Source organism: Myotis davidii, unplaced genomic scaffold (genome assembly GCF_000327345.1).
Source record: "Myotis davidii unplaced genomic scaffold, ASM32734v1 scaffold247, whole genome shotgun sequence".
NCBI classification, from domain to species: domain Eukaryota; kingdom Metazoa; phylum Chordata; class Mammalia; order Chiroptera; family Vespertilionidae; genus Myotis; species Myotis davidii.
In genome coordinates, this window is record NW_006299593.1 from 1,931,030 (window position 1) to 1,945,900 (window position 14,871).

General features: G+C 48.0%; 2 protein-coding genes across 2 annotated transcripts in view; one reads left to right on the top strand and one right to left on the bottom strand.

Moving 5' to 3' along the window:
- The window catches only part of PAIP2B (poly(A) binding protein interacting protein 2B), a 28,107-nt gene extending 20,921 nt beyond the window's left edge, over positions 1-7,186 (top strand). Inside the window, exons 5-6 of the mRNA XM_015571490.1 lie at positions 1,639-1,641; positions 7,174-7,186. The gene's annotated coding sequence lies outside the window, so the exon portion shown is untranslated. The remainder of the gene's footprint in view (positions 1-1,638; positions 1,642-7,173) is intronic.
- On the bottom strand, positions 6,389-13,960 carry NAGK (N-acetylglucosamine kinase). Its single transcript, XM_015571489.1, has 9 exons — positions 13,351-13,960; positions 13,124-13,222; positions 12,205-12,346; positions 11,447-11,557; positions 10,677-10,789; positions 8,939-9,026; positions 7,929-8,026; positions 7,370-7,448; positions 6,389-6,713 (listed from the first exon to the last, which is right to left on the bottom strand). Exons 2-9 carry the CDS (start codon positions 13,181-13,183, stop codon positions 6,523-6,525), a joined length of 882 nt encoding a protein of 293 aa, XP_015426975.1. The 5' UTR covers positions 13,184-13,222; positions 13,351-13,960; the 3' UTR covers positions 6,389-6,522.
- Positions 13,961-14,871: the final 911 nt, after the last annotated feature.

The following is a 14,871-nucleotide window of genomic DNA, read 5'->3' on the forward strand; positions in this document are numbered from 1 at the left end:
AGAGGGATGAGGAAGAAGCAGGTGTTTTAAACCAGCCTTTGCAACTATGCGACCCCTGAGGGCTTTCTGCAATGAACTGGGATTACCAATTGCCTGCTGAGCCCATGTCTTCCTGCCTTGAACCTCCATTCAAGAAAACACGGACTTATAAAGTATTGGTTTACAGTAACTCTTTTGATGTTGATGAAAGTTGTAAATTCAAGGGGAAAACTGTGTTGGTTATTGCCACTTGAGTCATACAGTTACGGTTGGCCTACTCTTAAGCCTCTGTTTACAGCTACCATCAAACTCATCATTTACAAGGTACAGGAGCACGTAGGTAGATTTGCCTCTTTGTCTTTCATGGTATCTAGTCCCATATTCCTTTTCACCCCCACCCTACTCTGATTTTAAGAAAAGATGTTATTACCAAAGGTGTGTGAAAGGCATGCTATGCTGGCCAGCAGCTTCAGCCTGGAGAAGCCATCCTTGAATCCTGTTAGTGTGTCTTAAGTTTATTTTGACAGTTGTTTTTTCCAGCCCATGAAAACTCAGTCCTTTTGGTATATTACTTTCCTTGGACAGGTTTATGCACTTTTATAAGTAAATATATTTTTTAGGACACTAGCAAGAAGCACAGTTCACAATTTTGATGCTTCTCCCACTTTACAGAATTATGCAAAAGAACTAAAAAAAAAAAAGCCTAGTAGGAGTGAGTCCTACTTGACCTCGGTGACTGTGTGACCCACTGGGATAGTTTCAGCAGTTATAAAATTGTGCTGTTCCTACATGCCCAGCTTTGTAAGTTTTGTAGGTTGGGTCTCTGGGCACATTCCGTTTGTCTTTCCTGCCTATAAGTCACAGGGTTTTTTTGCTGATACTCATAGGGAACTAAACTGGGTACTAGGTGCTGCCTTTGTGTGACAGAGATGTAGGTGGCAGAGTCAGTTCTAAAAGAGAGTGCACCTATTCCTGGCCATTCTCCCAGGATGAGGACTTCCAGGGCCTGGAGGACGGTGGCTTCTGTGTGACTGCTCCTGTGTTGTGGATAGACATATCAGGAAAAGATCTTGTAACTTGAAATAAAGTCTGTGCAAAATCAGTATGTGGATGTGGGAGAGAGGTTGGAAGGAATGGACTAGGATCTGGAAAGCTTAAGAACTTCTTTTTCTTAGGAGTGCCTTGTTGATGTTACAAACAGCCACAGTCAAAGGTCAGATTTAAAATACAAACCCACAGCGTTTTTTATATGAGTCTATTGGACGGCATTATTTGAACTGGCCTTCCTTGTTAGGTCACATATCATAGGGAGCTTGTATTGCCAGATATGCACATTCATTCCCAAAGCCTTTACCTCAAAAGAATGGAACTCTCACTTGTTTTCTAGGGAGGTGTATGGACAAAGGAATTTCTTTATTACAGCTTCAGCTTCCAACTGGGGTTGTTGCCTGTAACAAGGAGAGGGCTGTGGAAGTGCAGGATTAGAAGTCTCTCTTCTGGGGCCGCTTTTCTTTCATCTCCAGTAGCTTGTCCAAGCTCAGAATTATAAAGGCTGTTGGAAATGTTCTGTGATAGACATATCAGGAAAAGATCTTGTAACCCGAAAGAAAGTCTGTGCAAATTAAGTATGTGGATGTGGGAGAGAGGTTGGTAGGAAAGGTTGTGATTGCAGAGAGAGACATTTTCTAGATCTGGGTATTGTCACAGAGTACAGTGGGTTCTTGTGTGCTCCAGTCAGGAAAGTGCTACCGGGATCCAGATCTAGCCATTTCTTCATCCTGGAGGCTAGCTCTTCTGACACCAGGACAGGCTATAACGCTAGGTGGTGCCGTCCAAAGGGCTTGTCTTTCCGTCTGGGGCTCCACTTTGGATGTCACTCTTCAGAGTACTGTCACAAGGCATATTTAGGCAGGACTATAAAATGTTCCTGCCAAGTGAGCAGTGAACCTGAGGGCTGGATTTTCTAGAGTGTGCTTACTCCAGGATCAGAAAGCAGCTCGCAATACGACCCCTTTTTAAATGCTTAGGCTGATGCTTCCAGTGGCTCCTCTTATAGCTCAACTCTTCATCTGTTTTGTTGTGAGATGGGAACACAGCTGTTATCCAGATCACAGGCTCAGCTATAGTTAGTGTTGGCCAGTTTCTTAGCAAAAAAGGCATTTGGGTCTCGTTGGACCTTGACCAGGAAAGGCTGGGAGCTATCTCATAGGAGAGGGTCTGGGTGCCAGCCAGGCTGGACACCATTACCCTTTAATGGCGAGGCTGTTATTTATAAGTGATCACTTTGATGTTGAATTTCAGTCATTATTCTGTTGAAACTTTTTTATTGGCAACTGGAAGTTTGAGAATTTTTATAGAAACAGAACATACATTTTTACCGGTTGCCAATTCTTTTCTCAGTGTTAGTTTATTAGGGATTACTTTCTGATTTTTGTGGTTATTGAACTCTAAAACGCTAAGATGAAAATTATTTTATTTTTTGCTCTTCAAAGAGAAAAACATAAAAATAAAGGAAATGCCTTTTCAGTTTCTCCAGGCCACAGGTCTACAGCAGAAAACTTGATGGGCACAGCCTAGGCTAAGCACCTGCAACTTTGGGTCTTTGGGCCACTTTCTGCTTACAGCAGATGATTTTGGGGGGGTTATATTAGGTCAAATAAAACAAAATCATCAAAGGCCGAACCTTTGTAGCACCTCGGTTTCCAAAGTTAAAATAGCTGGGATCTTTTAAATTCAGGTTCTAATGCTAACTCTATGGCTTAAAAATGTTTTTAGTGAAATACTAAACATTTTTCAAATTGTGTATTGTTACAATGTCAAAGTTTTGTCTTGATTTCGGAGAGGCTTAGAAGTAAGGAGGTCAGTTGGATACTCTGGCAATGATATGTCAGAGAGGAAAGTCGTTTGAAGTAGCCAAAGGAAATAGCTTGACTGAATCTTCTTATATTAGTGCTGTTGCAAACACTGTAGAAACATTAGGAGCCAGGAATCTACCTGCTCAATTGGAAGGGGCAAGTGGTCTTCGATAAGGTACCAGCAAATGAATGTTCCTTGGTTTAGGTGATGCTGAGGTACGGGAACAGACAGAAAAGACCAGACATTTAACTAAGATGTGGAGATACCCCCCAGCACTGTCCTTGGGGATAATGCAAACCTCATTTGTTAGGAAGTGGGTGGGAAGAACAGGAGAGGTGACCCAGGTCTGCTGTGCACTGGGAACCTTCATTTCCTCCTACCTCTGCTTGCGGTTCCCAAGTGAATCATTGCCCCCTCGTTGCCCATGGGGATCCTTAGTTCTTCTGGTCCCTCTGCTTTGTAGTTCAGAGTGCTTTCTTCAGCCACTGCTCTGCTGTCGTGTGAATTTCATTCAGACTTGGTTAGTCACAATTTTGAAAGTCCCCCCCCCCGCCCCCACCTTGCTTTTAATCTTCTGTTTTTATTTCTCCCATCTTGCAGCTGTAATTGGTGACAAGGAACAGGGCAGTAGGAGGCTGACTGAAGGCAACACTCAGGTTTTATGCTTGCCACTTGACCTTCTGCCTACCTGCCTACAGACAGCCAAGTACACTGAATTCCACAAGGTGTCAGCCAAGAGTCACCACCCCACCCCAGGGGATAAAAAAGAAATCTGCAAAGGGACAGATGCACCATCTTTATTCTAAAAGAAAAAGCCCCCTTAGATTTTGTTATTACTAGGAGGCTCATTTTTGGGACTACTACTTACAGGTGACCTTTTATTTTATAATGAAGAAACATCCTAGGCAGTTTACCATAAAATGGTACAGTGTTTTCTCTCTGAACTCAACACTAAGTGATAATCCTGCCCTTGATTGTGAACCTCAGGAATGTTTAGTGCTTGATGGGTTATTCGGGAGGCAGGGTTGTTTAAAAAAAATTATTGAGGCATATTTTACATATAATAAATCCACCCATTTCAAGTGTTAAATTGAATGATTTTAGTAACTTTCCTGAGTGGCACAGCCATACCCGTAACTGTTTTAGAACATTTTCATCCACCCCAATAAGATCCTTCATTTATTGCACAGTAATCCCTGTTCCCAGCTCTAAGTGACACTAATTTCCAGCTCTATAAACTTGCCTTTTCTGGACATCATGTCAATGGAATCATACAAAATCTGTTCTCTTGCCTCTGGCTTTTTTCACTTAGCATATTTTGTGGTTTATACATGATGTTTAACTTGTGTTGGTAGTTTGTCCCTTTTTATTGCTATAGTATTCCATTGATAGATATACCACATTGTGTCAGCAAGGAGTCCTTGAAACTTGGATTTCAGCCTCCCGTGGTCTAAAGGAACCCTTAGGACACAGGACTCCAGGGGAAGGTGCTCTTCACGTCCAAGGAACTGCTTATCAGAACCAGCTTTGTTATCAGGAGCTCGAGACATTAGGAGCCTGAACTGCTGCAGAAATTTTTATAGTTTTGCAACTTTTTTATAAGAAACTCTTTTGCTATCTACATGTCAGTACTTTTGAAGCATCTGGTAATTAATTTATTCTGAAGTAGGAGTATGTGTTTGAGTGGACAAGAAAGTGAACCATCAGTAATACTGTGTTGGAGATGTTTTTCCTCCCCAACTGGATAAGGGAGTCTCTGAAATTTCTAAACAGTATCATCTCCATGGATGGAGAGGAGGACCACCATCAGAGGAGGTGCAGAGGAGAAAGTGCAGCTGGTGGAACAAGAAGCCCAGAGATCTCTGCATGCCCCCCTCTCTTGGTGTGGGTGGTAAAGCGTTGATGGTGTCCACAGGCAGCTTAGCACCTCCAGCAGGCCTGGGTCTTGACTTTGGACCTTTATCCCTGTTTCAAAGGGTTTAAAAGCTGTTTTTGTCTCTCCCCCTTAAATATTATATGGTAGTTATTAATACTTCTTTAGGGGAGAAGCAGGGCTTTAAAATAATTTTCATAAAAGTATCAGAAATAGGAAAAAAAGTTACTTTAAAAATTTTGCTATACAAACCAAATGGCAGCTGTTGAAAATATTAATAAAATGAGAAAAAAATGCATTTTCTGGCAGTGGAACTCTTTTTCCTAAGGTTGGGTTATTATATAATCGCACTATACAGGTGGTGGTATACGTGTGTGTGTTTGCGAGAGATTTTTTTTGCCTCAAGATTGATCATAGTTTTAGTTGTATAATTTTCCATTCCAAACAGTGTTATAATATTAAGCATTGCCCTGTGTGAATGCCACCTTCTCCACTTCCTTTGTGTTTTCGGTCTGAACTTGTTTATAAAGCTGACACACCTCCTTCCTAGGGCCAATGTGACAATTAGACTAAATTTAATTTCAAAATACTTCCTTAATATTTGGTAGCAATAGTGGTAATACTATGTACAGCTCTGAACAAATAAATTGTAACAGGAAAACCTTGGGTTTGAAGAGAAACTGGATAGCTGTTATTTTTCCTGTTTCTGGGCAAAACTGACTCTTATCTAGAAAATAAGGATTCTCTATCTGCCTTTCAAATATTGAACAAGTTTGAGAGCCTGCTAGGTCCTAAGCACTGTCCTAGGTGCCAGTGCTACTGTGGTAACAACCTATGTGCAGGCACTAAAAAAAAAAAAAAAAAATCAGTCATGATGTGCTCTTGCTCTGCCTAGAATAACTGATACATTAAGTTTGAGAACTATCCAGGATATAATCCATGCCTTCTAACAGCTTACACTCTCAACACCTAGAGAGGAGGCCACTATTAATCAAGGACTTCAGCCTTCACTAAGCAGTATGGTCAGCAGAACAGGAAACTTGGGGCTTGTCAAACTACATTATCCAAAGGACAGGAATCGTGTCTCCTCTTCACTGATGTTCACCTTTCCCAGTGCTACACAACAGATGCAAAGTGTCATGCTGTAACCAGAGCCAGGCTATCCCAGGTAGGCACCTAGTTAAATTGTATCTAGTTGGCCTTGGATCTCAGCCATCCTCATAACCTCTCAAAGGACTCATTTACGCAGAAAACTGCAAAATGTGCTGCTCACCCCTAAGTACCAATCCTCACAGATGAGATTTGCATCCTGTCCCCTAAATTCTATGTGGCACTCTCAGGAGAGGGTGTGGTGTGTCTAAGGTCATTCCCAGTGATGTTTTGCACGGAGAACATTTAGTTCCACTGAAACGCTCTGGCAGAGATCATTACCCACTTTGACAGAAAATGGAGGACACAGGTTAACTGGCAGCAGCAGCAGGAGTATGCTAACACTGGGGGAGGGGTGGCACACAGATAAACTCTAAGTCCAACTGCAGGCCAAGCACTGTAATCCACAGGCCAAGCACCTGGGGGTGGGTCTTTAAACCCTGTACTAAACCCATTCCCGAGCCCTCTGGACCACCTGCAGGCAGGTGCACTGAATGTACATAGCAAGTGTGCGTCACAACACAGTCCAACTGGGGAGTGGGTAAAGTGCATTTATTTTCTCTGTTTTTCCTTTGGGGAAAAAAAAGGAAAGGAAAGAAAAGCCCCTTCCCTCCCAGCACCCATTGTCCACTGGCCACGGAGGGGGTGGAGCCAGGGCCAGCCCCCTAGGAGAAGGTATAAGAGTAGAAGGCAACGGCATTGACACTGTAGTCCAAGGGGAGGAGGTGCCCGATGTGCCTGGCCCCTAGGCTGGCACCGCCCAGGGCAGAGGAGTGATTGAGCTTCATCAGGGTGAAGCTGGAGAAGGAGTTCTGAGCCTGGATCTCTCTGCCCTGGGTCAGCGCCAACAGGAAACCTGGAGGAAAAGAGTGCAGAGGACAGATGAAGGAGACCAACGGCCTGTGATGGAGCCCACGGTGGGGACAAAGGTCGAGGAAAGAGGCCCGCGCCCTGAGGCATTCCCGTACAGGTCCTAGGGGACCCACATGCCAAATCCCAACAGGTGTGCACCAGTGCGTGAGCCCAGTAACGCCTGGGGAACTGGAGCCAGCTGTCCCCAGTGCCCGATGCCGGGAGCTCCAAGGAGCAAGGGCCCTTGAGCTACTTCAGAACCTAATGGAACCAGAGTAGCCCAAGGCGGCAAGGGCCAGAAGGCCCGTTTCGTTCCTTCTGGCTAGGACACTGTTGAGACGAGGGATGTCACCACACGTTGGTCTGAAGCTCTGATTTTAAGTTAGATTTGTCTTTAATTTTTTTAAAAAATGGTGTTATTTAATAAATCCTTTGGAAAAGAGCATCTTTTTAAGAATTCAAAGAAGCTGGATGGGACCTTGTACGAGGGCTCCCTGGCAGACTGAAGGCTGAGGGCCTGGAGCTGAGGCATTAGTGGCCTCAGGACCCAAGTCCTCCCTGGAGCCGAGAGCTTTCCTGAGCCACCTCTTCCCGCACCATCCCTCACCCTTGGCCCTCTCCAACCGCCCCCCCCCAACACACACACACACACACACTCACCTTCCTTCAGCAGCTCCCAGCTCTTCCACACAGAGCCCACACACAGGATGGGGAGGCCAATCTCCCCTTTGAACAAGACCTGGCCAGAGAGCAGAAATGGACAGTGGGGGTGACCAAGTCTCCGATGCTGAAGGGGATAATCTTAGAACCAGCGCTCCCTATCCCACTAGTCGAGAACCAGAGGTGAACTCAAGGGGGGGTAAAAGGAAGGAAAACAGGGAGATTCACAAAGGCAAGGGGGAGAGGGGAAAGGAAAAAGCATTGAGCAGCAACAGAGGAAGGAGCAAGAAGAGAGGGAAATGGGCAGAAACATGACTGAAACGGGGGAGCCCATTACCACATTGAACCAATGCTCTACATATAAAGAAAGATCACGGACCAGCCACAGGCAGGACGCACTGGACCAAAGAACTTATTTTGTGTTATAGACATTCTACAAAATTTTTCTCAAACCCAAGTTTTCATTTAAAATCATATCCAATTTACAGAGTTCGATGGAACTGTCTCACCTCTCGTGGGAAAGGGCCAAACCTGTCCCACAGCTCCCACCTCAACTCACCGGGTCAATCTCAGGCAACACTGCCACCACGTGCCTGCCCAGCATCTCCCCAGCCTTCCTGAAGATGTACCGGGAGAGGGGGTCTCCCTGCTGAGCACCTGGGGAGGGGAGGGGGAAGGGAGCGGTGAGTTCCTAGGGAGCTGCCAGTGCTCAGTTCCCGCTCTCTGGGGCAGGGCAGCAACAGCTAGGTCTAAGTCGGGAATGATGCCCACCTCAGGGCATGTAGGCAAGTCAGCCTCCAAAGCTGCCACTCCACCCTTACTTCCCCCACCCCTACTAGGCCCTTCTCCCTAGGAAGGGTGTCCTGGATGGAGGTGGCTCGTTCTAGGCACTTGAGAAGGGAAGCCCCCCACTAGAGAAGCACCCTGGCCCCGGGCTCACACTCCGGCTTACACGGAGTTATGGAGTCTGTCCCAGAAGGTCTCGGCTCTGGGGACTCAGGACTCTACTTGAGCAGCTGGCTGGTGCTCCTGTCAGGGCCCCCCACCCTCCTTCAACAGTCTGCTATTGGTCAGCTCCTTCCCAGCTCTGTTCTGAAGAGGCCTCCTGCCAGCAGGATCCTCCAATGCCCTGAGGCTGCAGGAATCCAATTTAAGGAAGTGTGGACTGTACAGTGGAGAAAGAGTGGGGTGCAGACAAGTAAGCCCTATGGTTCAGCTACTCCTGACACCCAACCAAACGTGCCTAACTGCTCCAGGATACTCTAGTATTCTTTGGGTACCATTGGTTTAAAAAAAGTTACAGATTTGCCCAAAGGACAAGTGCTTCATAAATTTTTCAGAAATGGACATACAGCCTGCACAAGCCACGATAGCTGCCAAGAGAAACAGGTAGCATAAAACAGCTGTCAGTACAACTGTGTGGCCCGCCTCACCCCAAGGCCCATGGTGGCAGAGAACTGAGGCCACGTGGTCAAAGGGAGATCAAACTGGCTGCCAGTCCTCATCTGAACCTTCCTCCACGACGGCCCCTTCCCACCCGGGGAACAAATCCCGCCCCACCTCCAGTACCTTCTGCAATTTTCCGGCAAAACCCAGCAAACCTGGATTTATCAAAGTCCCTATACAGGTGTACGAGGATTCCTAGCCGGTCTGGCACCTGAGAGGCAGAGAAAAGGTACAAGACAGTCGTCAGAAGCAAAGGAAAATCCTCCGTCTGCCCATCCAAGGTGACCTTCCTCATGTCTCTACTGATTGAAAAGGTGGAACGTTTGTTCTTTTAAGCTCTAGGGCAGTGGTTCTCAACCTTCCTAATGCCGCGACCCTTTAATACAGCTCCTCATGTTGTGGTGACCCCTGATTTCATTGTTACAAGTTGAACATAATTAAAGCATTGTGATTAATCACAAAAACAATATGTAGTTATATATGTGTTTTCCGATGGCCTTAGGCAACCCCTGTCAAAGGGTCGTTCGACCCCCAAAGGGGTCGCGACCCACAGATTGAGAACCGCTGCTCTAGAGAGAATGCAAGGATTTGAGATTTCTCATTTAAGAAAAGTTCTTTGTTCTCCCAACACAAGCTCCATTGCTCCTTACAGATTAGTTTGGACAGAGCACAGATCTCTGCTCACTGAAGTGTGTTCTGTAGTTCCCTGAGGTGTTCGTGAACGGATTTATTTGATCAAAGGGCTCTAAAGACTACTGCACACTGTAACTCTCCCTTAGGGATTCACAGTGCACATTAGCAAGTTAAACGCTCTGAGAAGTCCTGAACCAAGAAATCTATTTGTTTCCCCCAAACTTATTTGGCCACAGAAGGTCCTTCTTCTATCCCAACAAACTTAACAAACCAGTAACACCGCTGAAGGTCCCGAGGAACCAGTGATTCCCCAGATACATCACTAAGATGGAAGAAGAGGGGCTAAAATGTGAGCTCCTACAGCAATGTATTACTATTATAAAGAGCACTTACTTACTCTCTACAATGACCTTATAAAAATGACCAAAGGATAAGAGAGGATTTAGAACCAGTTGCTGAGTCAGCATACCTTACCCTCCACTTCCTATTCCTATTCCTGCTTGGCCCCGTCCAGTTTCTCTATAACCATCAACCTATGAGTCTTGAAAATACAGATCCTACCTCCTATATTTCTAATCTCTTTCCCAGACCCCATCCCCAGCTCACCTAAGTGGCCCTCACCCAGAGAGATGTCTATTACATCTATATTCTCTTCCTTCTCCTCTTCCCACCTTTTACCTCCAGCTCAGATAAACTCAGCTATTTCCAAACCCACTACAAATAAGCACAGCTGAGAAGGAAGGAAAATCAATCCCGATAGCCTGGGTAGGAGGCCATACCTTCCTGAGAACTCTCCCCGTCCACCTCCTAATGCCTCTCCTCCCTGACCCACACAGGCCGAAACAGCTCGCTGTCTAACGTATCTGTTCGGACTTTACCCCCGTCTTTGTCTGTGAGCACTGTTTCCTGATCTCATTCTGCACTCCTCATTCCAGCTTAGAATGTCATCTGCCTTCACCTCCCAGCAGGGTCCAGCTGCCCAAGAATGAAGTGTGGCTAACCACCCATCCCTAACCTACTCCTCCCTCATGCCTGATACCTTCCTGGAATGTACCGCCACATCGATCCAAATCCTGTCCTCACCTATGACTTCTCTATCCTCTAGCTCCGACCCACGACTCACCCCGACTTTCCTTTGGCTCACCCAGTCCCTCTCTTGCATCACTCCTGCTCAGTCTCCCACTGCCCTACCCCAGGTGTGCATGTGTACCAGGGGCAGGGGGAGTACCTGGAAGTAGCTGAACATGGCCTGTTTGACGTAGCCAATGTCATGAGGAGCTGCCTCCAGGTTGTCGATGGAGTCGAACACTATTTTCACTGCCTGGTGTGCAATCCAGTAGGCTGTGGAGAGCAGAGAGGGCTAGAAGAGGGGGCAAGCTCCCCAAGCTCACAGGGAAGGAACCTCAGACCTAGACAGGGTTCGCAGTCAGCATGGATACGATAGCAAGTTAGGTGCCCTGATTCCCAGACAGGTGGCCTCTAATTGAACTGCATCTGATGGATCACATAAGGGAAAGCTGGAGGGGGAAGACAGAACAGATGATGCTGTGTCACACCAGCTGCTAGGAACTGGACCCCAAGGGCCCCTATGAAAACCTACACCTGCTGCCTATAAAGATGTGATAGCGGGAGAAGCTTCTATGTCCCCTTCCCATTAGCAGAAGAGCAGAGCATCTCCTGGCCTCCATGGTCTTAACCACATAGTGTCAATTCCTCCCCAGGGCTCCAAAGCCAACACACGTAGTCAGCAGCTATGATGCTGAGGCGTGAACCTGAATCCGGGGTGCATATCACTGCTGAAGAGCAAGGCAGCCACTTGTCCAGCATTTGCATCTCTACGCTCTCTCAGTCACTGTTTTGTACTCAGGACCGTCGACTCAGGAGCTGTCCCCAGAAAGCCCCAAGGGGTCAGCAGGTTGAGGGCAAGAGAGAAGATTGAAGAGCTGCAGGCAGGGAAGGTCCAGGACCCTGAGCCAGGCCCAGTCGGTGTGAGCTCACCTGAGCCCTCGTCCCCCATCATGTGGCCCCAGCCGCCGCAGCCACTCTCAGAGCCATCTGGGTTGATGAGCCTGCAGTTGGAGCCTGTCCCAGAGATGAGCACGATCCCACCTGGGGAAAGGGCACACGGGGCTCAGTGTGGCCAACGCACTGCACACAGCGAGCGCACAGCTTCCAACTGAAGAAAGGATAAACACCAGCCCGGGCCAGGGATCGCCACCCAGCCCTGCAGAGAAAACTGAGCTAGTTTCCTGCTAAGGTGGGGACCAGCGCTCATAGCAGCTCCAATCACATACAGCCCTTCTCTGGGGACAGAGAGAACAGGAGCCTGTGTCCCCTTGCCCAGCCAGCCTTCCAGTGACTACCTGCTTTACTGAGTACCGACGATATGCCAGGGATGGTGCTGGATCCTATTCACAGTAATAGTCAATAGCCTAAGCCACCTTATCAATATGCCAATCTGTGGTACCGAGGCTTTTTACACTCCTACCAAAGCTCCTCTTCCTTTTTTTTTTTTCCCCTCAGCATTTACTGCTTTCCTTGGCCAGCCTCAGGACCTGCTTCCTTTGGGATGGAGTCTTAGGTCTTGCTTCTCATCAAAGATACCCTCTTGCCTTCCCTCCTGTCCAGTCTTTGCCCTGGCAGGGACTTAAGCTAATTAAAGGGGGAGGGGATATGATGGAGGTTGCCTTCCAGATATTTGCAAGACAGATTCTCCCAGCTAAGAAGCTTTCCCAAGAAAAATTTCTCAATCTCACCATCTGGCGTAGCTGTGGCGATGGAGCCAGCGGCATCGGTGGTGATTACGTAGCTTTCACTCAGGTAGGGAAATCGGTCCCTCAGCTCCTCCATCAGGATCCTCACCGCGTCCTCCTGCTCCCCACCGCTCAGGGATAGGCCCTAGGCCATGGGGGAGGTGAGCAAGCAAGCAAGATGTAGACCCAGCTCCTTTTCCAACCCCCACCCCTCCTGCTACCTGCCCCCTGATCTCTACATCTGGGCCCTGCTTCTCCAGCCCATCTTCCTTCCACCCGACGTGCTACCCCTTGGAAGATCGTGGCTGTAGGAAGAACCTGGACAGGAAATGGACTGGGGATTCAACGATGCCAAGTGTGGAGCTTAGGATGACAGCAGTGCCCTTAACAGAAAAATTAGGCAGAGGAGCAGGTTGAGGAGAGACAAGCTTGGTCGGGAATACATGGGGTTGGGCTGTGCCTGCAGAACATCTCACTGAGGACGTGTCCAGGGAGAAGCCAAGGCTACAAGCAACTTGGGAGAGAGGCCTGAGCTGGGAAGAAGAGCTCACTTAGTAAGTGCTCATGGGTCAGGGTCTCTGCCAGCCACTTCAGAGTGTGTCATGTCATTTTACTCTCCCAGCAGCTCTGAGGCAGCTCCTGTTCTCTGCACTTTCCAAACGAGGAAAAGGAGGGTCACAGAGATGCTGAGTGACACACCAAGGTCGCAGTGGCTCCCCAAAGCCCGGTGCTCTTCCAATCGTTATGGCTTGTAGATGACAACTGAAGCCACAAGAATAGGTGAGCTCGTGCAAGTTTCTAGACCAGAGACTAAGCCTCCAAGGTCTTTCCCTCTGCAGTCAAGGTCATCGGACTCATCCAGCTCAAATGCGCTTCCTCAGGGTTGCTGTGACTCATCTCCCAGGCTCCACCCCAGACTCACCAAGCTTCGTAGAGGCACCAGGGGATCCACTCCTGCTTTCTGCTTGGCCCTGCTCACCATCTCGTTGATCCTCTCCACACACTTGTCTGTCCCGATCAGCTGGCCCCAGCCAAGGGAAGGAGGAGTTACAGAGGCCTGCACACCTGTGCTGCCCCTACAGGCTGCTACCCCTGACCAGGAGTTACAGAGAATAAAACCACAACCAAGCCCCTCCGTGTGGCCTTTACCCAGTGATTTGTGCTGAGTCCATCCGCTTCTGCCAGGATCTGCCCATCCTCTGAGAGTAAAAGGACCTTGGACTGTGTTCCTCCCCTACAGAACACAAGTCTTGCTCAGAAAAAACCTGAAGGTACAGCTAAACTTGTGCAGTCCCTGTCACAGAGCCCGTGTGATAGAGACTGCTCCAGTTAACCCAGTCACCATCCCCAAACCCACCCCGGTGGTTTGGTGGCTGTTTGTGCTCCTGGAGTCTAAGAGAGGTCCTGCCCAGCTTCCCCTGGGGACATCCTACTTATCCTGCAAGGCCCTACTTATACGTCAGCTAGTCCTTGAAACCTCTGGCGTGTGGCCCACGCACATAGCTCCATTAGCTAAGCCAAGTCAGTGCCCCCAGAACTTTTAAGGGTTCCTCTGTATTGAGTGTATTCAGTGTTTTTCTGTCTGCCTCTCACTGGACCACAAGTTCCAAATCATTTATCCTCACCCCTAGCACAGGCAACACTCACTCAATGTGACGAAAGAGAACGGCCCATCTCTGCTTCTCACAAAAGCTGAAGGCTGCCTGTCAAGATCCAGCCCCAGCTGCCAAGGTCTTGAAGACACCCTGGTGAGAAACACTGACCAGGTGGCAGGGAGTTCGTATGCAACTAAACGGTCAAATGCTTACTCCTGGGGGAAATGAAAGTTTGGAGGGAGGTCTGTGGTGGTGTGATGTATGTTTCTATACCGATCGGTACTTTTGAGACTATCAGAAGAGGACACTGAAGACCTGCTGACCAAACTAAAAAGTGACAAGTTTCAAGGGGAAGTTAATGCATGAGGTTCAACACGGGAAAGAACCTCTTGACAAACAGGGTGGGGTGAGGGGGGGTGTCATATCTTATACATATAACAGGGATGAATCCAAACTCTTGTACTTAGGTTTTTGTTCTTGTTTGTTTGTTTTAAAAAAGGGGGCAATAGTTACAGGATAGGGAAGATCAACTTTAACAATGCATGTGAAAAAAACATGGTGGGGTCCATGCGCGAGCAGAGATGTGGCTGCCATATAAGTAATCCAATTCAGATTCCAAGGTGCCCTGGCTGAGGCAACAGCCACCTCTATTATGCTCTGATCTGATGCACCAGGATTCGGAGAATGTTGTCACTGGCAGGAGACTTGGCGATCATCCCCTTCATCTCTCTTCTCACTTTATACACAAGTGGGAACTGAAGCCTATACTGGGTAAAAGTCTTGCCTCTACAAAAAGTCCAGGAGACAATCTTCTGAGCAGGAAAAATGCAAGAATAACAGGGCTCTTTCCAGGGTCAGGAGCCTGGAGGGACCAGGCCGGGCTAGCACCCTGGTTCCAGCGGCCCCAGCTCCCAGACACCCTCTGGCAAAGATCTCTGTCCCGGCTTCCACCCACTCTCCCTCCCCACCCGCCAGGCCAGCAACTTCACACCTAACACCTGTTCTGCAAAACCCTCCAAGGGGTCGGGAATGGGGAACAGACGAGTGGGTCGTTCCTGGGGAAAGGGGCGTGGTC